Here is a 22,290-nt window from a genome sequence, read left to right on the forward strand (position 1 = left end):
ATGACCGGTTCAACGCTACTGATTGCGTGGCAGGTCCAGGTGGCACCCCTCAACCCTCAAGTGGGCCAATCGCTTGAAAGCCCAATGCTCACTTTTCCATTTGTTTGGGCTCTAATGAAGGCCCAGACTAAAAAACTAAACAAAAAAAAAAGGAGAAATTAGAGTAATGGTCCTTGAATTATAACTGAACTGTAGCTTTGGTCTCTGAATTAAATATTCATTAGATTTGGTCCTCGAGTTTATCATGAAAATGTTTATCATGAAAATTTATGTTAACATGCTTACATGTCAAACACATGGGACACGCAATTGTATGATTGACTTCCGCATGGCTTAAAAACCCAAAAAAATAAAAATGCACACATAAAAGAGTACAAAGGAAAAATACGTTAAAAAATGAAGAGAAACTCGAACTTAAATGCATAAAAAGGACACAATGCTTTCATAAATCGACTTAACTCACATACACATGTCAACATAAATGAGAAGACCCCACCCACCCAATTGGGTATTTTGCACTTTTTTCAAGATTATGCTCTAGTAAGAGAAACTTGAACTTAAATGCATAAAAACGACATAATACTCTCACAAACCGACTTAATTCACATACACATGTCAACATAAATGAGAAAACCCCTACTCACGCAATTGGGTATTTTGCCCTTTTTTCAAGATTATGCTCTAGTGACTCAAAATTCTCATGAATATACCAAGAACCTCTCTTCTTTCCTATATGCCCTTTTGACCAAAGCTTAGGCCTCAAAATTCTCATGAATATGCCAAGAACCTCTTTTCTTTCCTACATGCCCTTTTGACCAAAGCTTAGGCCTCAAGTTGACCAACTGGCTCCTCAGCTTTTGGATGGACAACACCGCCATGTGCTACCATTACCCAAGTTTTCTAGTGAAAAATAATTTCCGTAAACTCAGAATTTGTTTACTTAACTACAACGAGAGAACGGAAATTCATATAACTTAAAAATAAAAGTAAAAAAAAATATAACCGAAGCAATTGAATCATTCGTAAAACCACTTAGAATTATGGTTTAGTATTATTCTTTTTACTTGTAATTGAGATGTCATAGATTTAAATATCGTACATAGCATATGAACTTATGAAGTGGTATTTGAACTAAAGTTCAAAGAGGCGGACACATTTCATAATATAATTACAATTTTAATCAAAACTTACAATAAAATTATACACATAACTTCTCGAGTGGAGTAATTATTGTTAACCACTTAACCGACGACACTTTATGATTAATTGTGTATGCCAAGAATCACCTAACTCCAACAGTTAATAAGAGGACAAAAACAATTAACAGTCAAGGACGAAAAAAAAAAACAAAAAAACAGTAGAAAAAAAGAGAGGCGTAAGGAAAGTATGGCGCGAAGTTCCACGATGCTTCTCTAGCTGCAAAAAAATAAATAAAGCTTCAACCTTTGGGCGCGGCGTCGTCTACCGAATGTAGGGATTCTTTCCACTTTCTTTCTTCCAAATTTCCAATCGCCAAAATCTCACATATGTTTGCTTTACACACACATATATATTTCTCTCCTCTCCTCATTGGGTTTATAGGTTCATTCATTGAAACCCAGCAACGCCCAGATTTAGAAACTAGTGGCTGAAATACTTGGTCAGAACAATCTCTGTAAGTATGCAGCTCAACTGTTTGATTCAATGCCTTCAATGGGTTCTTCAATTTTCGGTGGATTTGTTTTTGTATAAAATTTTAAACTTTTTGGTGGGTTTTTGAATTTGGGTTTTGTTATGTTTTCAGTTACTTGTGCTTAATCCATATGTTTTGTTTCTTTTCTTTTATTGCACTTAGTTTTTCTACTAGTTTTTGGATAGATACCAAATGGGATGTAAAAAGTTTCAACCTTGGTGATGTTCTTGTGTTCTCTATTAAATCTTTGCTGATGAATCTGTAGATTTTCGTGTGTCGAAAAGTTAAGAAACATCTCAAGGGCTTATAAGGAGTTGGGTCATTCCCCCAATCGCGAATTGGTTTTGAGATTGGAACCTCATTTTCGCAACTTCGGGCATCTATGATAATCAGAACGTGTCATTGTGTTGTGTGTGATTTTTCTTGTATTCATTAATTCAACATGATGCAGATTCCTAGTTAAGATGGCTAATATGGTTTTCGTCCCTTAATCTAGTAAACCCACAGGAGGATTGCAATGGCAACTTGTATACCCGCGGGAAGTGGCAGACTCCACTGTAGAGTGAGAGACGTCAAGGGACAAGGTTGTAGAAGGACTTGTTGGATTGCCAGTGTTGCATTTAGTGGATGCATACAGAAAGACTTTTCATGGTATTTGGTTACTGCCTTGATCCTGTTTATAATCTATATATAAGTCTTTTGCTTCACTTTGAAGCTGTTGGAACTGCTCTTCCGCCATCTAGATTTTGGTTGTCTAATGCCATGCTTACACTTTTGTCCACATTTTTCCAGGTCACACGGGGTATCAAAGTTCTTGCAGATCCAAAGATGTAACTTTTCCCCATCTCCAATTAACGAGAACTCAAAGACCTTAAGAACAGTCACTTCATCGAGCTTGAGAGATGACTCCACCAAGTTTTTTGATTTTGCTGTCATTGGTAGTGGAGTTGCCGGGCTCCGCTATGCCCTTGAAGTGGCAAAACATGGATCTGTAGCCGTGATTACCAAGGCTGAACCTCATGAGAGCAATACAAACTATGCTCAAGGTGGTGTTAGTGCTGTTCTTTCCCTATCAGATTCTGTGGAGAGTCATGTCCAGGACACCATTGTAGCAGGGGCCTATCTCTGTGACGAGGAGACTGTCAGAGTATGTTATAGAACTAATAAGTTTTAGATAATAATTGATTGTTGTCAGTAGGTGTGTGTATGTACTTGTTCGTGCTTTTTTCTCAGGTTTGATATTTTGTCCAGGTTGTGTGTACAGAAGGACCTGAAAGAATTAGAGAATTAATTGCAATGGGGGCATCCTTTGATCACGGGGAGGATGGAAACTTGCACCTAGCAAGAGAGGGAGGTCACTCTCATCACAGGATTGTTCATGCTGCTGATATGACTGGAAGGGAGATTGAAAGGGCACTGTTGGAGGCCGTTCTTAAGGATCCTAAGATCTTCATGTTTGAACACCATCTTGCGATAGATTTGCTAACTTGTCAGGTTTAATTTTTTCTAATGTTTTGTTTGTATGAAAGTCTGATTGGATATTGGTTAACTAATTGATGGAAGTCTGTGAATACTTCTCCCTTTTTGCTAACAGAAAGATGATTTCTGGCAATGCAGGATGGTTCTGATACAGTTTGTCTTGGCGTTGACACTTTAAATACGGAAACACAAGAGGTGATTATAATTCACCACATATTCTCTAAGTTTTAGAGGGCAATAGTTTGCTAAAAGATATTTATACAATCATCATCTTCTCATCTTCCCTGCCTTGTTCGCTAATGGAAACATATTTCCTTGTTTAAGTTCTAACTTGCCTTATTTCGTACTTTCAGGTGATACGGTTTATCTCAAAGGTGACTTTACTTGCGTCAGGTGGGGCTGGACAAATCTATCCAACAACTACAAATCCTCTGGTACCTCATGTTTTGAAGTGCCCCTGTAATTGTTGTTTCCTTATATCGTACGATAAGATGCAATTGCTTATCTAAGTATTAAGAGATGGAAAATTATGGTCAGAGTTATGACCACTTCTCGGTCTGATTGTTCTTGATTATATCTTGTAGGTAGCCACAGGGGATGGAATTGCTATGGCCCATCGAGCTCAAGCTGTGATTTCCAACATGGAGTAAGTAAACATCTATCACTATTCACTACTTTGAAATGTTTTTGGGAGAAAATACTGTATTGCTTCAAATGTTGAGTAATCAATGAGTAGTACTAATATAGGTATAATGATCATGTGAGACAGTCGAAAGGTTCCAAAGATTTGAATAAGACATTTACGCCTTGATTTCACAACATTTCAGCTGACAAGGTTTTCTTCCACAATTGACTAAACATAACGCTGTGTCGTCGCCCAGACTGGAAATTAGTTTTCGAATGGTCTTCCACGGGCGAAAGCAATGTTTAAGCTACATGGTTGTTAAGTGTTATGTTATAGACTCTTGAGATTGTTAGCTAACACCCGTTTTATGGTTTTATGGTTCTGGTTTTCTCTACAGATTTGTTCAGTTCCATCCTACGGCCTTAGCTGACGAGGGCCTTCCTGTCCAACCTACCAAGGCTCGAGAAAATGCATTTCTCATTACTGAAGCTGTCAGGGGTGATGGAGGCATCCTGTACAATTTAGACATGGAAAGGTTCATGCCACTCTATGATGAACGAGCAGAACTTGCTCCGAGGGATGTGGTGGCAAGATGCATAGATGACCAGCTTAAAAAGCGAAATGAGAAGTACGTGCTACTTGATATAAGTCACAAGCCCAGAGAAAAAATCCTCTCACACTTCCCCAACATAGCAGCCGAGTGCCTTAAGTACGGCTTGGACATAACTCGCCAGCCAATTCCCGTTGTTCCTGCTGCTCACTATATGTGTGGGGGAGTCCGTGCTGGACTCCAGGGAGAGACAAATGTGCAGGGCCTGTTCGTGGCAGGTGAAGTTGCTTGCACGGGATTGCATGGAGCCAACCGTCTTGCTAGTAACTCATTGCTTGAAGCACTAGTTTTCGCACGAAGAGCGGTCCACCCCTCAATTGAACACATGAAGTGCTCTAGCCTCGACTTCAGCACTTCAGATTGGTGGGCCAGACCAGCCGTGCCTGTCTCACTCGAGAGCAATGCCATCGAAAAAATTTTGGCAATGACAAGGGAAGTAAGAAAAGAAGTGCAATCGATAATGTGGAAGTATGTTGGAATTGTACGTTCTACAACAAGGCTTGAAACAGCAAAGCAAAAGATTTGTGTTCTGGAGGATAAGTGGGAGGACTACTTATTTCAGATGGGATGGGAACCGACAATGGTGGGGCTCGAGGCTTGCGAAATGAGAAACTTCTTCTGTTGTGCAAAACTGGTGGTGAGCAGCGCCCTTGCTAGGCATGAGAGCCGCGGACTTCACTATACCATCGATTTTCCTGATCTTGAGGAGAGCAAGAGGCTTCCAACAGTTATACTCCCTTCTTCATCCGTGCGAACTTCATGGAGTTCGCGTCAACTACACAAGCTGCCATTGTGTTAGGAAGTGCAACTTTTTCGGCATCTGTTGAAATCATAGGGTTCTCAAGTTCTAGCTTACCTTCCAGAAACGTTTTGGCTAGGATTGAAGCATCCGAAATTCGAGCAGCATCTGTGAAAGCCGCACCAGGTTGTACCATTTTAGCTTTTGGTTTCTGATTCCTTTTTACCTTCTATACTAAGATTTCTTTCCAATAAAAGAAAGAAAACTTCATCAAAATATTCTTTCTTTCAAATAAAAGAAAGAAAACTTCATCAAAATATTAATGCAATAGTTTACAATTCAATTTCAATGTATATTTGCTGATCGACGAACATTTAAAAATGTAAATTATATCAACTGCAATCAGCATTCAGCTGAGAAAGTTAACTTTTTGTTTCAAATTTTTTTCAAAGTTTCCATTTTTACCCTCTGAATTTCTTCCCTCCAAATACTTTAGAGAGAGAGAGAGAGAGAGAGAGAGAGAGAGAGGGCCAAAAACAAAGAGGAAATGTTTAGATAATTGTTATTTAGCATTAAAAAATTCTCATTTTGCAAGTCGACTCAGTTGAGTGAAATATAGAGTGAAACGAGCGAATACCACTTGTTGAACACATGAACTCAAATGGTTATGGATAAATATTCTTAATCACTCGCATTCAAAATTGATTTTTTTTAGAAAAAATGGTTCATGAAATTGACATAGCTCATTTATTTGGTCTTTGAAAAAGAAAAGCGATTGAAGTGATATCTAAGTTTGTATATCGTAAATCATTTTGGTTATTTCATGGAAAATTTGTCAATATCCTTGTTAAGTGAAGGGATTGGTTTGACAAAAATACTCACGTGGTCGTTCACGTAATAGTTTAACGAGGATATTGACAAATTTCTCACAAATTGACCAAAATTATTTTACGATGGACAAATTTAAAAACCACTTATATTGATTTTCATTGTCAGGAACCAAAATTAAGAGAGATATCAATCTCAATGACGGGACTTGAAAAATCTTAAACATCCTTGCTGGAAAGAAAAATTACATTACCCATCCACATCTCTGTTGTGAATGATAAATGTGGTGCACCATGACGTCACTCTTTCTTCTTTTCCCAAAAACCAACTTTATGACAAAGAGGTTCCAACTTGCTACAAACAAACATGTTTTGGTCTGTCCATGAAGAAGATCTTCCATGCAATCCAATCCGATGACGTACTGTCATGCGTAAAAGCTAAAAACTACGTCGAGTAATTGGGATACCGTCACAACGATATTTTTGTTGTCGGTCACTGTAAACACTTTTGTGCCAATTTAAATCCAAGTGGTGTTGTAATCATCAATCTGCCATGGATTTTCTCAGGCTACTTTGTGCAGCTGTGCTTCTAGTTTTGGGGTTGCTGCTGGGAGGACAGAAGGCGGTGAATGGTGGTGCTGATGGCGGTTCCGGGAGTTGTTAGGGATGGACAACGGTTATGACGGACGGATAACCGTGGTTATTTACCCATAATTGTTTATCATACCCGCATAATCGTTGAGTAATTGCATAAACGGTTATACTCATACCCATAACCGTTTATAAATGATTAACCATACTTATAACTGTGTACCCATTACTTGGGTGGCACGTCAAAATTACTTTTGGCTTTTTGCTTACACAAGCATGAATGCCCGCGCTTTGCTGCGGGTTTTAAGAACACCGTTTAAGACAATACCATTAATTAATATATAAATAAGTTTTATAAATCAATATTTACATGTCTGGTGTTTGAGAAGGTAAATGAGCATCACATTCCAGTGATCAAAAGATAAAATGCTCATTATTCGAAATATTTAGATAGACTATGAACATGTTACAGAATCTAAATTTTCCTACTTCACTTGTTCCGGCTCATCTTCATCTTCATTATGTTGAGGTTTACGGTTTCAGCTAGTTCCTACAAATTCTGGAAAAAAAAAAAAGAGTTGTTAGTGCGGAAATATAAGAAAACAAAATGGGGACATATAAGTAAAACTGAGATAGAGTTCATTTGTGATCCTGAAGGTGCAAAAGAAATTTTTGTTTCCCTCTATTTTCATCTGTTCTATCAGATGCAATAAGACTAAAATAAGTGTATTGAAACCAACCCATTTTTCAAACTTCAGTCATACATCAAATATATCTCAGCGATACTAATTAGATAGAGTCAGAAGTTCAAATAAATCACTAGCAACAACAGTAAAAAACAAATGTGTATGTAAAAAACAAAAACAATAAATCACTTATAACCGTTACGATGATGATGTAATAATTTGCTGTGATTAATTTGATGAAGACACAATAGAACATATAAGTAAACAAATGGGGGACACAACCAAAGGTAAGATGGAGTTTTTTTATTTTATTATATGTATAATCTGTTTTTCATCTGCTCTATCAGATACAATGTGCGATAAAAGGAGTGCATTTAAATTAGAAATAGTTGGGTTAGGCATAATTGGACAAAGAAAAGGTCTTTACAAAAACGAAGAACTGCTTTATAATTGGACAAAGAAAGAGGAAGATAAGAAAACACAAAGAAAAGGCCTGAAAATTTTGGCAAAGATATTTTCAGCAAGTGAAAGAAAAACAGAGGCATTTCCAAACAAAAAGTTAATATCAATATGCAGTGAAAAGAAAGTACTGCCTGAGCAAGGGTAAAAAAAAAATCATAGACCTGAGCAGCAACGCAGAATTCATACGAATGCAATATTTTCCTTTCAAATGAAAACCTGTAGGAAAATAAAAAAAAACCAAATGAAAGGGCATGGCAAAAAAATTGAGGGGAAAAATAGATTAAAAAAGTAATTAAAAAAACAAAGAGGACGAATGATGTTGTCCAATGTACTTAATTTCTCTTAAGTATAAAGACAATTGTATATACTTCTTGACCAAATGAGAGAACATCAAATTCGAATGAACTAATAGAGGCATTAATCATAACGTGGGCATTCAAAGTTATCATTCTAAACTTGATGTAAAGTAACAGTTTATTTCCATTGGATAATTTGATTTCCCAAATTCAAATAAAATTAAAGAATACTAAACATTATTACACATCATCACAACATCAAATCCAAAAGTAGAATTGGGTAAACAAATGAGAGATTAGAAAAATACCTAAAAAATGGTGGCCTCGATAGTTGAAGAGGCGACAATAATTCACAAATAGAACCCAAAAGAAAATAGTCAGCCTAACTAAGAGGAAAATTATCGAACAAAACAAACAAAAAAAGAGAATCCAAAAGAAATTGCAGAAAACAAAATTCTTAGGATAAAGAAACCCACTTGGCCATTCAGTAGCAATTGGCACTTTAAGATAAGACAGTTGTATTTAAAAATAAATGATTAGATACGCACATTACTGTGTGAAGAGAGCTGGGACTTTTGCTAAACACACATATTGGTAAAAAATAAAACAAAATACTTGTACATGTTATTTTTTCGCTGCTTCATTATAGGTGAGAATATTATGAGATCAGTAGATGACATAATTAAAGGAACCCAATTCAACGCTTAAACCTAGCTTATCACTACGTTGAAATGACAAAGAAAATGCATATTATATTCATGCTTTCAGTCATTCATTAGATAGATGTCTTTGAATGCCATTGATGCCAATGATAGAGTTCATTACTCTACACATACAAATTGTTCAAAAAATTAAAGCATCTAAGTGCATTAAATGAAGATATATCTATATCTAAAGAGGAAGGCTTATCATGAGCTTCAGGAATCTGTAAAAGAAAGGTAAGTATATGAATTCTTAAAATAAAATTGAAATCGAGATTCTTATTTCTAAAAGAAATTGAAGACAAATTAAGATTAGTTTATAAATTGATAATATATTAAGATGAACTCTTCAAAGTGTGACTTCTGCTGCAATATTTTGATATAAAACAAAACCCCCATAATCATATTAATTAGGGTTTTTTTTTCATTGTTTCATGTACATCAAAATATATATGTTATAAATTATACTTGAGTATTATCACTGTATAAAAAAAATTACTAAACGAATATATCACATTTAAGTTTAAGTATGCGATTACGAAAATACTTTAAATGGTTCTTCAAATTATCATTGTTTACATCAAGAAATTAATGATATATCCTCTGTTTATATAATATATGTATCTTTGATTATAAAACCAATAGAACTTTTTACTATTGATCTTAGCATTAATAGAACAGATGAGAGCTAATGAGATAGAGCTAAGCTACTTCACCTCTTCCATAAGTCCACGTCTCCACCCAAGCCTAGACATCCCAACATTGCCCAAATAGGTGTGTCGTCCTGACCTGCAAGATTTACACAGAATTGGAAAATTGAAAGAGGTTTAAGCATGGACAAATTGTAAAACGCAAAACTTTATAGCACCAAATTGGATTGCAAGCAAGCACCAACCATCATTAATAAAAAGTGGGTACACAAAATTGGCAAGAGATAAAGTTGTTTCATGAAACACAGCTCTGAGCGACGGCGATCTTCGTTCCGGCGAGGAAATGTTACATGATCTCAAATCACCTTCAATTGGTAATTATGTAAAGAAAGAGTTACATGAAAATTCACATATATATATATTATTATTTTAACATAAAAATGTTCATTTTTATTGATTTCAACTAAAATTTAAAAAATAAAAATAAAAATAAAAAATTTCAAAAATAAAAGTAAACTTCAACTGAAATGTATAGATTATCTTCAATCATTTGTAACCATATAGAGGTATTGAAGGAACGATACACATGAAAACTCATATGCATTCTATACACAACATAAATTCACTTGGAATTTACTGTTAAGCCAAGCTACTAAGAAATTGGAACTTATTTTATAAAATAATTAACCTTTTTTCAAGTTGAAGCAGCTCCAATGCTGGGGTTGGTGACCTCGAGCATTGTGGCAACTCTTCTGTTCTCATCATAAAAAATGGTTCCTTTTTATAAAGAGATTATCATCAATGTATTGCTGCTCAACACCCAAATCATCAAATGTGAGACAAAACAAATTCTAATCTTTAAAAAGAATTCCACGAAATAAATAATGTCTTTATCAAATTTTTAATTAATTACAGCAAAACCCAAAAATTTAAAAAGTTTTAATAACCTTACATGACCACTCATCAGCAAGGTCAGGGCAGCAAAACCGAACAAACCCAAAATATTCGTATAAATCCCACAGAAAAAAAAAATCCATTTGAAAAAACCTACAAACAACAAATAATTCAGTACTTTTTTTATACGAATTTGAACGGAGCTATAGAACATTCCAATTGAAGCGAGAAACCTCAGTGAAAATAGTCGAGGAAGCCACGTCAATCTCAAGAAGCAAAGAAAATTAGGGATTCTTTCCTGACTCCAAATCATCCTTAGACGCCGTTACTGTTTAAAAAAACAAAAAACAAATTAGGGATTTTTCAGTCAAGAAAAAGAGAAAATTAAAGATGTAATGCTCTGTTAAAAGATTATGAAAGAAGAACGGTCCATTCAACACCAAAAGCAAGGCAGAAAAACGGAAGAGATATTTTGTCAGTGGCAGAAACGAAATAAACAAAACTAAGAAGGGTATATTTGTGTTAGCCGCCGCTGCATACATTTCGCTGAAATCTTGACATCTTGACGGACAAGTTTCGAGTTTCCTTTTGGTAATCGATATACGTATGCTCTTACGCCATCGATCAATTGACCACCAAGCCGTATGCTCTTTACGCCATCACTTCACCACCACGCCAGCTCTGTTGTTTATGTGTATGATACAAGCTTAGCTTACTTATCAGTTCGCTTAATCTGCTTACACAAATGGCAGGAGGAGCAGGAATAGTGAAGAGGATGAAGTTGGGTTCACAAGGCCTCGAGGTGTCGGCTCAAGGCCTTGGCTGCATGGGCATGTCCGCCTTCTACGGCGCTCCAAAACCCGACCATGAAATGATCAGTCTCATCCACCATGCCATTAACAGCGGGGTCACCTTCCTTGATACCTCTGACTTCTACGGTCCCTTCACCAACGAAATCCTTCTTGGTAAGGTAGGTAGCCCATGTTGTTCGTTATGATTTGCGTTTACTTTAAATTGTAATCCATCTTAGCTCGTATTGTATTGATAGATTTTCCGGTTTGTTTGGATTAAACGTTGAATTGGTGATGAACTCAAGTAGGTTCGATCGGTCTACATCCTGTTTTGATGTTACCAAATCAAGCACTAGCACTGAGAGAGGCAATACTGTATATAACTGCTTTCTGGGTTTTGTTTTGATTAATGTTGAATGGAATGAACTGATGACGAAGTGAATTTGGGATCTTCACTCCTGTAGTCTTGTTCCTGTATTTAATTGAATTAACTGAATGGAACACAGGCACTGAGTGAATTTGGTTAATTGGTTTGCTTGGGAGGGCTAAACTGGTAGCCAAAAGAGTTTCTGAATGCGTAGCCAAAAGATTATGTCACTGCGTTTTTGCAAAACAATTTAAAAAGTGCTTATGGCTCATTTAAGTGTTTTCAGAAGAAGCATATGTCATATGCTTTTTCAGGAAGCAATTCCAAGTGATTTTCTAGGAAACACTTGATTTTTTTAGTAAGAATTTTGACTTCTTTATAGTAAAAGACCTTATGAAAAAAAAATGCTTGTGAGCAGAAGTGCTTCTTAAATCTTATAGAAGCAACCCCAAATGAGATTGTTGCTTTGGTGTATTGAGTTCTCTGATGATAACATGAATTGGGTTTATGTTCACTATATTGTTGCATTAATTTAACTGAATTTACTGAACCATGAACATGGTATTTGGGTTTTGTTTTGGATTAATGTCGAATTAAGTAAACTGGTTATGAAATGAACTGGCTTTTGTGGGATTGATGAGGAGCAGGCTCTCGAGGGAGGGGTACGAGACAAGGTTGAATTGGCCACCAAGTTAGGTCTCAAATTTGTGGATAACAAGATAGAGGTGCATGGTGACCCTGCTTATGTGAGAGCTGCTCTCGAGAGTAGCTTGAAGCGCCTTGGTGTTGATTCTATTGATCTCTATTATCAGCTTCGCATTGACACCTCCGTCCCCATTGAAGTCACGGTTTGTCTTCTTCCCTCTTGAATTTTGATCTCCTTTTAATTACAAACATAGAACAATATGCATCTGCGTCTGCGATTCTACAGGCCTAGTAAAGTTATGGTTATTTCACTGACTCACAGCATCCTGTATCCCTTTGTTACGTCGCATATTTTATCCTCAATTTCGTTTCATTTCTTAGCGTCCATATGTATTTTTCTCGTTTGTAATGGCATGCATCATGATTCACTTATTTTGCTGAATGCTTGCCGTCCCTTAAATTCCTTTATTATGTCTTATACAAGGTTGGGGAACTGAAGAAATTAGTTGAAGAGGGTAAGGTAAAGTACATTGGGTCTATCCGAGGCCTCAGCTTCAACGATAAGAAGAGCCCATGCTGTTCATCCTATAACAGCTGTGCAGTTGGAGTGGTCCTTGTGGTCAAGAGATGTCGAGCAAGAAATAATTCCTACTTGTCGGTGAGGTTCACTGAAACAACGTAACTTGTTTACCAAGGCCGAAGTAATATTGTTAATTCTGATCTTAGTTTCCTAAACTTACCAGGGAGCTTGGCATTGGTATTGTTGCGTATAGTCCTTTAGGAAGAGGATTCTTCACATCAGGTGCTAAGTTTGTCGAAAACCTTGCCCACGATGATTCCCGAAAGGTTTGTCAATGTCACAAAATTTTACATTATAAAGTTAAAAGTGCTTCTCGGTCATAGAAGCATTTTTTGAAAGAACGAACATGCCATATGCTTCTTCAGGAAGCAAGCACTTGAATTTTTAATAAAAATTATTAACGTCTTTGTAATGAAAGCGTTTAACAGCAGAAGCACTTAAGAGCTAAAGTGCTTTCATTCATTGGCTGCAGAATCTACCGAGGTTCCAACCCGAAAATGTAGAGCACAACAAAACACTATTCGAGCGAGTTAGTGATCTTGCAGCAAGGAAAGGGTGCACGCCATCTCAGCTAGCATTGGCCTGGGTTCATCACCAAGGGAATGATGTGTGTCCTATCCCCGGAACCACCAAGATTGCGAATTTTGACCAGAATATCGCAGCTCTGTCTGTTAAACTGACACCGGAAGAGTTGGCTGAGCTTGAATCTTATGCTTCAGCAGATGCCGTTAAAGGTGATAGATATCCGAACTACTGTAGCACTTGGACGGACACCGATACTCCGCCACAGTCTTCGTCAAACTTCTAAAAAACATTAGGAACTAGTTGAGCGGTGGGCAACAGCATTGCACCTAGTATTCTAGGCAGGGGCTAGTCGAGTCTTTTTTGTCTTAATTGAATATATCATATAACAATAAAAACATCACTCACATAGTTCTACTTAATATATATATATATATATATATATATATATATATATATATATATAATGTTATAAATAAGATTTATTATGTGGTTGTTCACATTCTGGATCATTATGTAATATCTCAATAGTTGAACACATTTCTATGTAAATCCTACATATCACTATTCTCTATTTTCTCTAAATTTATTTCTAACATGTTGTCAGCTTGCGTTTATTATATTTATTCTGAACTAGAGTCGTAATGTGATTTAGAGTTTCTTATACTCAACCATTGAACTTCACCATGCTCAAAGTTGTTAGTTCTTTTTTTACAAATTTTAATCGAGCGTTGAATTTATTTTGGTATGAATTACTTTGGAATGCTCGCGATTGTTATCCCACCTTGTTATATATGTGCGTGTTGGTAAAACTTGGAAGATATTGCTGTTTGTCTTTCTCCACCAAGCCTTGCAACACACGATCAACATGAATCTATAGCATGTATATCTTATTTCTTTGCTTTTTATTATTCTATGAATTATGTCAATGCAAAGGCCTCTTAATATTTTCTTTAACCGGTTATGCATCAATACATGACATAAACATTTTTTTTTAATAAACGATATTATCTACATTAAGGACGAGGGATGAGTTTAGCCTCACAATGAGCTAGCAATAATACAGTTCAAATTCGCTTTTGGTGAGAATCGAACCTAAAACCTTACTTACAAATAAAAATGAATATCATTAAATCGCAATACTATGTGACACGACATAAAACATATATATATATATATATATTTTTTTTTTTTTTAAAAGGGACAACTGATGGCAAGCCACGGTTATTCATCCCTTCCACAGGGACTGGGAAGATTTACAAAGGTATTTTAGCCCCCTGGCCACAAGTCTAGCTTTTACACTAGCAACGGGTTTCGAATTCGAGACCTCCAATTTTTAGTTTTAAGAAAGCCTCGTACTATTCGCTTTAGTTATAAGCAAATATACAAATACTATCCAATTAAGATATTTTATTACAAAAACAAGAATAATTTGAGTACATTGATATTTTTACACTAAGAGGAATGAGAGTTCAGCTAAGCCACATAATTGGCAACCTACCTCTCACTAATAAATTGAAGAGGAAAACCACTAGATAGAAGTATTGAGTAGCAACAAGAAAGATATTTTGAATTATGTTATTTGTGGTTTTCCGAGAAGGAACACAAACCCTAAAATTTTGGAAAGCTTTGCGTAAAGAACCTGGACAATAGGATCTCTCCTATTTTGGGGATTTGGATTCCATCCCTGCCAACGTGTCCCAAATAAATTAAGAATTGTGCTAGCCATATACCTATTTTTACTTCTCAATTTTTTTTTTAATTTTTGGTCGTTGAATCGGATGAATCGAAGAAGATTAATAGTTAAAAATTAACAAAAGTGTGTAAATGTAAGAATGAGTGTGTAAATAACGATTTTCTGAAAATAAAACAGAAAAGTAAGTACCTCTCACTTCTCCAATCTTCCTCCTCAAAGTCTCACTCACATGCACTGACTCATCATCTCGGCTTCCAAACCCAAGCCTCACTCGCTCTCTCCCTCTCTCTTGTAAATAAGTGGGAGGACTACTTATTTCAGATGGGATGGGAATCCACAATGGTGGGGCTCGAGGCTTGCGAAATGAGAAACTTCCTCTGTTGTGCGAAACTGGTGGTGAGCAGTGCCCTTGCTAGGCATGAGAGCCGCGGACTTCACTATACCATCGATTTTCCTGATCTTGAGGAGAGCAAGAGGCTTCCAACAGTTATACTCCCTTCTTCATCCGTGCGAACTTCATGGAGTTCGCGTCAACTACACAAGCTGCCATTGTGTTGGGAAGTGCAACTTTTTCGGCATCTGTTGAAATCATAGCGTCTCAAGTTTTAGCTTCCCTTCCAGAACCGTTTTGGCTAGGATTGAAGCATCCGAAATTCGAGCAGCATCTGTGAAAGCCGCACCAGGTTGCACCAGTTTATCAAAATATTAATGAAATAGTTTACAATTCAATTTGAATGTATATTTGCTGATCGACGAACAGTGAAAAATGTAAATTTATCTACTGCAATCAGCATTCAGCTGAGAAAGTCAAATTTTTGTTTCAAATTTTTTCCAAAGTTTCCCTTTTTTCCCCTCTGAACTTCTTCCCTCCAAATACTTTAGAGAGAGAGAGGGCCAAAAACAAAAAGGAAATGCTTAGAGAATTGTTATTTAGCTCTAAAAAAATTTCATTTTGCAAGTCGACTCAGTCGAGTGAAATATCGAGTGAAACGAGCGAGTACCACTTGATGAACACATGAACTCGAATCGTTATGGATAAATATTCTTAATCACTCACATTCAAAATCGATTTTTTTTAGCAAAAATGGTTCATGAGATTGGCATAACTCATTTCTTTGGTATTTGAAAAAGAAAATCGATAGAAGTGATCTCTGAGTTTGTCCATTGTAAATCATTTTGGTTATTTCATTGAAAATTTGTCAATCTCCTCATTAAGTGAAGGGATTGATTTGACAAAAATACTCACGTGGTTGTTCATGTAATAGTTTAACGAGGATGTTGACAAATTACTCACGATTTGACCAAAATAATTTTTCGGTGGACAAATTTAGGGACTACTTATATTGATTTTCATTGTCAGAAATCAAAATTAAGAGTTATATCACTCTCAATGAACATTTTGACTTGAAAATCTTAAACATCTGTAAAGAAAACAAATTCAATCCATGTAGTGATAAATGTGGTGCACCATGGCGTCACTCTTATCTTCTTTTCCTAAAAACCAACTTTATGACAAGAGGGTCCAACTTGCAACAAAAAAACATGTTTTGGTCTGTCCATGAAAAAGATCTTTCATGCAATCCAATCCGATGACGTACTGTCACGCGTAAAAGCTAAAAATTATGTCGATAAGTGATTAATTGGGATACCGCTACAACAAAGTAAAGCTTCTAAAAAATAAAAAGTAGTCATTATCTTGAATATTAGATGATTCAAAGCTCCAAAATATTCTAAAATTAAACACTTTCTAACACTAATGCTTTAGCACATTCAATCACAAAATCTCATCGACTCATTGTAACCAAAAGAGACCTACAAAAGAAATGCATAAATTGAATTAGTATCCCATTTAGGAACACCGACACCAATTAACATGAATCTAACAGAGGTAAGTGATTACAGAAGGTTTACATTGTACACTCAGTTATTAGAAAAAGAAAAAAAAAAAAAGAGCATACAAAAGGGGAGGGACCAGGATCCTCTCCTGAGCTAAGGATGAGGATCCTCCTCATCAAGGGATATGGACCGTTGGATCCAACGGTTACAAACAGGGGGGTCCTTTTAAAGTTATAATAATTGTAGCCGTTGGATTTTCATCCAACGGCCCACACCCTTTGATGAGGAGGATCCTCATCCTTAGCTCAGGAGAGGATTCTGGTCCAAAGTGGAGTACCAAATCAATTGAGTTAGATGAACGACGAAGATGAGAGAGAGGGCAGCGAGGAGGGAGAGATGAGCGGGGGACGGGGCGTTTGAGACTTTGAGTCTGACGAAGAGATTGAAAATTTAGGGTTTTTAATTTTTTTTTTAATTTTACATATCTTAAATTAAATGAGTAAATGGATACCCGTTATAACCGTGGGTAATACCCATAATTGATGGATACCCATTATAACCGCGGCTAATACCCATAACCGCCAATTTAAATTTCATGGATAAACGGTTATACTCATAACCGTTTGTTTGTCTAAGCGGTTATCCATAACAGTAACCGTGAACTTTAAATGAGTATGTAACCGCGATTACCCAAACCCATGGGTATTTTGCCCATCCCTATGTATGATAACCAAATTCATATAGTAATATGATCTAGTGCTAGACCCATCCACTTATAAGTGAAAACGTCTTAGGTTTGAATTTGCTAGTTCGATACCAATTTTGTTATGGTTGATTGGTTCTATGGCTTAATCCAAATCTCTCATCCTTTAGTGTAAATATATCGTTGTATCAAAAGAAAAAATTTATCATCCTCTGTTATAGAAATTAACTAGACATTAATGAACACTTTAGCTTCTTTAAGTTATATTGACACCGTTGGAAAATGCATGTTTCAACCTACATCGAAAATTAGAAAACAAAACCTAGTTTTGGTTTCTTCCCAGGCAATCTCGTATTTTGGTTTTAATCTACTGAAACTGGAAGTCAAAACAATCGAAGCTAAGACGCAACCATGTCCAAAATTAAGTGAAAAAAAGTTCAAAGTTTGATACACAACACGAGGAAATTTGAGCACAAAATGTCTGTTGTCTTAAGCTCAACCATAAAAAGATAATGATCTGGTTTGGTATTGCTTTGAAAAAATACTAATTTTGTTGTGCCGTAAGAATAAACTCATTTTTGCTGCTTCACATTTTCAGCTTTTTTTCATCCAAAACTGTGAAAATAAGCTGTTTTTAAGTGTTTACCAAACATCTTTTTAAACTCAATTTTTTTTATATCTACTTTTTATAAAAGCACATCAGTACCAAATAAGTACTTACGAGTAGTAGTAAAGGCTCCAAGCCTCCAAACTATTATAAAAACAATAGTGATATTTTATCGTCCAAAACTGACATACTTACTAACTTTCTATAATAAAGGTAGGCTCTACCATTATAAGTGGGATCTACCTGCATTAAAAAATATCAGTGTGTCAGTTTTGGTATATATAAATAACATTACTCAATACTAACTGATATCATAGTATATCGTTAATTCTTTTGTGCGTCCTTCTGAAGCTCATTTATTTGGTTTTGATTTCAATAGATAAGCTTACCAAGTAATTCGACTTTTTAAACAACCTTCACTTTTTGAATTTTAAAGTTAATCTTCACCATTCATTTTCTAAATTATTCGTGTCTTCAAGACTATTGAAAAAAAAATTACATTTCTTTTGTCATATCGTGTGTCACATCATTTAGAATAAGTGTCCGTTTACTCTCGTGAACATTTGAGATCAGACTTGGGTGGCACGTCGAAATTACTCTGGCTTTTTGCTTACATTTACTAGTTGCACGAATGTAAATGGTACGGGTATCGTTAGCCGCCGCTGCATACATTTCACTGAAAAATCTTGCATCTTGACAGACAAGTTTCGAGTTTCCTTTTGGTAATCGATATACGTATGCTCTTACGCCATCAGTTGACAACCAAGCCGTATGCTCTTACGCCATCACTTCACCACCACGCCAACTCTGTTGTTTATATATATGATACAAGCTTAGCTTACTTATCAGTTCACTTAATCTGCTTACACAAATGGCAGGAGGAGCAGGAATAGTGAAGAGGATGAAGTTGGGTTCACAAGGCCTCGAGGTGTCGGCTCAAGGCCTTGGCTGCATGGGCATGTCCGCCTTCTACGGCGCTCCAAAGCCCGACCAAGACATGATCAGTCTCATCCACCATGCCATTAACAGCGGGGTCACCTTCCTTGATACCTCTGACATCTACGGTCCCTTCACCAACGAAATCCTTCTTGGCAAGGTAGGTAGCCGCCATATTGTTGGTTATGATTTGCGTTTACTTTAAATTGTAATCCATCTTAACTCGTATTGTATTGATAGATTTTCCGGTTTGTTTGGATTAAATGTTGAATTGGTGATGAACTCAAGTAGGTTCGATCAGTCTACATCCTGTTTTGATGTTACCAATTTAAAAAGACTGTGACTGCGTTTTTGCAAAACAATTTAAAAAGTGCTTATGGCTCATTTAAGTGTTTTCAGGAGAAGCGTATGTCATATGCTTTTTTTGGAAGCAATTCCAAGTGATTTTCTAGGAAACACTTGATTTTTTTAATAAGAATTTTGACTTCTTTATAGTAAAAGACCTTATGAAAAAAAAAATGTTTGTGAGCAGAAGTGCTTCTTATAGAAGCAACCCCAAATGAGATTGTTGCTTTGTTGTATTGAGTTCGCTGATGAAAACATGAATTGGGCTTATGTTCACTATATTGTTGCATTAATTTAACTGAATTTACTGAACCATGAACATGGTATTTGGGTTTTGTTTTGGATTAATGTCGAATAAGTAAACTGGTTATGAAATGAACTGGCTTTTGTGGGATTGATGAGGAGCAGGCTCTCAAGGGAGGGGTACGAGACAAGGTTGAATTGGCCACCAAGTTTGGTCTCAGATTTGTGGAGAACAAGATGGAGGTGGGGAAAAACATGGAGGTGCAAGGTGACCCTGCTTATGTGAGAGCTGCTCTCGAGAGTAGCTTGAAGCGCCTTGGTGTTGATTCTATTGATCTCTATTATCAGCATCGCATTGACACCTCCGTCCCCGTTGAAGTCACGGTTTGTCTTCTTCCCTCTTGAATTTTGATCTCCTTTTAATTACAAACATAGAACAATATGCATCTGCGTCTGCGATTCTACGGGCCTAGTAAAGTTATGGTTATTTCACCGACTCACAGCTTCCTGTATCCCTTTGTTAAGTCGCATATTTTATCCTCAATTTCGTTTCATTTCGTAGTGTCCATATGTATTTTTCTCAATGGCATGCATCATGATTCACTTATTTTGCTGAATGCTTGCCGTCCCTTAAATTCCTTTATTATGTCTTATACAAGGTTGGGGAACTGAAGAAATTAGTTGAAGAGGGTAAGGTAAAGTACATTGGTCTATCTGAGGCTTCAGCTTCAACGATAAGAAGAGCCCATGCTGTTCATCCTATAACAGCTGTGCAGTTGGAGTGGTCCTTGTGGTCAAGAGATGTCGAGCAAGAAATAATTCCTACTTGTCGGTGAGGTTCACTGAAACAACGTAACTTGTTTACCAAGTCCGAAGTAATTGTTAATTCTGATCTTAGTTTCCTAAACTTACCAGGGAGCTTGGAATTGGCATTGTTGCGTATAGTCCTTTAGGAAGAGGATTCTTCGCATCAGGTGCTAAGTTTGTCGAAAACCTTGCCCACGGTGATTCCCGAAAGGTTTGTCAATGTCACAAAATTTTTCATTCTGAAGTTAAAAGTGCCTCTCCGTCATAGAAGCATTTTTTGAAAGAATGAACATGCCAGATGCTTCTTCAGGAAGCAAGCACTTGAATTTTTAATAAAAATTATTAACTTCTTTGTAATGAAAGCGTTTAACAGCGGAAGCACTTAAGAGCTGAACTGACGTGCTTTCATTCATTGGCTGCAGAATCTACCGAGGTTCCAACCCGAAAATGTAGAGCACAACAAAACACTATTCGAGCGAGTTAGTGATCTTGCTGCAAGGAAAGGGTGCACACCATCTCAGCTAGCATTGGCCTGGGTTCATCACCAAGGAAATGATGTGTGTCCTATCCCCGGAACCACCAAGATTGCGAACTTTGACCAGAATATCGCAGCTCTGTCTGTTAAACTGACACCGGAAGAGTTGGCTGAGCTTGAATCTTATGCTTCAGTAGATGCCGTTAAAGGTGAAAGATATCCGAACTATTATAGCACTTGGTCGAACTCCGAAACTCCGCCACTGTCTTCGTCAAACTTCTAAAAAGCATCAGGAACTAGTTGAGCGGTGGGCAGCAGGGATCAGGATCCTCTCCTGAGCAGATGGAGAGATCCTCCTGACCAGGCCCATCAGGCCGTTCATTTTTTATCCAACGGCTACAAACAGGGGATCTCTCTAAAGTTATAATAATTATAACCGTTGGATAAAAAATAAACGGCCCGATGGGCCTGGTCAGGAGGATCCTCTCCATCTGCTCAGGAGAGGATCCTGGTCCGGGCAGCAGCATTGCACCTACTATTCTAGGCAGGGGCCTAGTCGAGTTTTTTTTGTCTTAATTAAATATATCATATAACAATAAAAACATTACTCACATAGTTCTACTTAATATATATATATATATATATATATATAGAAAATGTTATAAATAAGATTTATCATGTAATTGTTCACATTCCAGATCAATATGTAATATCTCAATAGTTGAACACATTTCTACGTAAATCCTACGCTCATAAATTGACAATCTAATAAGAAGGAAACATATCCTGATTCTCCTCCACTTTCTCTCATGTCTCATTATTCTCTATTTTTTCTAATTTTATTTCTAACATGTTATCAGCACGCGTTTATTATATTTATTCTGAACTAGAGTCATAATGTGATTTTAGAGTTTCTTATACTCGACCATTGGACTTCACCATGCTCAAAGTTGTTAGTTTTGTTTTTTACAAATATTAATCGAGCGTTGAATTTATTTTGGTATGAATTAATTTGGAATGCTCGCGATTGTTATCCCACCTTGTTATATGTGTGCGTGTTGGTAAAACTTGGAAGATATTGCTGTTTGTCTTTCTCCACCAAGCCTTGCAACACACGATCAACATGAATCTATAGCATGTATATCTGATTTCTTTGCTTTTTATTATTCTATGAATTATGTCAATGCAAAGGCTATTAAACCACAATACTAGATGGCATGACATAAACATAAATAAATAAATAAATAATATATATATATAATTTTTTTTTTTAAAGGGACAACTAGTGGCAAGTTATTCATCATTTCCAGGAGCTAGGAAGACTTACAAGGGCATTTTAGCCTCTTCTGGCCACAAGTCTAGCTTCTACACCAGCAGCGAGTTTCGAATCCGTGACCTCTAATTTTTAGTTTTAAGGAAGCCTCGTACTATTCGCTTTAGTTATAAGCAAATATACAAATACTATCCAATTAAGATATTTTATTACAAAAAAAAAAAGAATAATT

General features: G+C 36.4%; 2 protein-coding genes, 2 long non-coding RNA genes and 1 pseudogene across 5 annotated transcripts; 3 read left to right on the top strand and 2 right to left on the bottom strand.

The window, feature by feature from the left end:
* Nucleotides 1-1,386: 1,386 nt before the first annotated feature.
* On the top strand, nt 1,387-5,551 carry LOC103411161 (L-aspartate oxidase 2-a, chloroplastic-like). Of its 2 annotated transcripts, none has more exons than XM_017325782.3 (8): nt 1,387-1,654; nt 2,169-2,323; nt 2,465-2,819; nt 2,924-3,166; nt 3,290-3,346; nt 3,505-3,585; nt 3,736-3,797; nt 4,174-5,551. In XM_017325782.3, exons 2-8 carry the CDS (start codon nt 2,190-2,192, stop codon nt 5,183-5,185), a joined length of 1,944 nt encoding a protein of 647 aa, XP_017181271.2. In that variant the 5' UTR covers nt 1,387-1,654; nt 2,169-2,189; the 3' UTR covers nt 5,186-5,551. The 2 variants fall into 2 exon arrangements, with proteins under 2 accessions (XP_017181271.2, XP_028963575.1); XM_029107742.2 differs by having other exon boundaries at nt 1,457-1,654; nt 2,180-2,323.
* Nucleotides 5,552-6,820: 1,269 nt separating this feature from the next.
* Nucleotides 6,821-9,070, bottom strand: LOC139188003 (uncharacterized). The gene is made up of 3 exons (XR_011571069.1): nt 8,296-9,070; nt 7,853-7,907; nt 6,821-7,102 (listed from the first exon to the last, which is right to left on the bottom strand). It is a non-coding gene; the product is annotated as an uncharacterized lncRNA (long non-coding RNA).
* Nucleotides 9,071-9,227: 157 nt separating this feature from the next.
* LOC114821691 (uncharacterized) lies at nt 9,228-10,627 on the bottom strand. Its single transcript, XR_011571070.1, has 4 exons — nt 10,291-10,627; nt 10,027-10,147; nt 9,584-9,703; nt 9,228-9,477 (listed from the first exon to the last, which is right to left on the bottom strand). It is a non-coding gene; the product is annotated as an uncharacterized lncRNA (long non-coding RNA).
* A 253-nt stretch (nt 10,628-10,880) lies between these two features.
* Nucleotides 10,881-13,711, top strand: LOC103442758 (probable aldo-keto reductase 2; annotated as a pseudogene).
* A 4,668-nt stretch (nt 13,712-18,379) lies between these two features.
* On the top strand, nt 18,380-21,411 carry LOC103442252 (probable aldo-keto reductase 2). Its single transcript, XM_070804816.1, has 6 exons — nt 18,380-19,075; nt 19,669-19,887; nt 20,163-20,335; nt 20,419-20,521; nt 20,733-21,094; nt 21,301-21,411. The coding sequence occupies exons 1-5, from the start codon at nt 18,851-18,853 to the stop codon at nt 21,066-21,068; spliced, it is 1,056 nt and encodes a 351-aa protein (XP_070660917.1). The 5' UTR covers nt 18,380-18,850; the 3' UTR covers nt 21,069-21,094; nt 21,301-21,411.
* The last annotated feature ends 879 nt before the right edge of the window (nt 21,412-22,290 follow it).

This window comes from Malus domestica, chromosome 09, assembly GCF_042453785.1.
Source record: "Malus domestica chromosome 09, GDT2T_hap1".
In the NCBI taxonomy this organism is placed as follows: domain Eukaryota; kingdom Viridiplantae; phylum Streptophyta; class Magnoliopsida; order Rosales; family Rosaceae; genus Malus; species Malus domestica.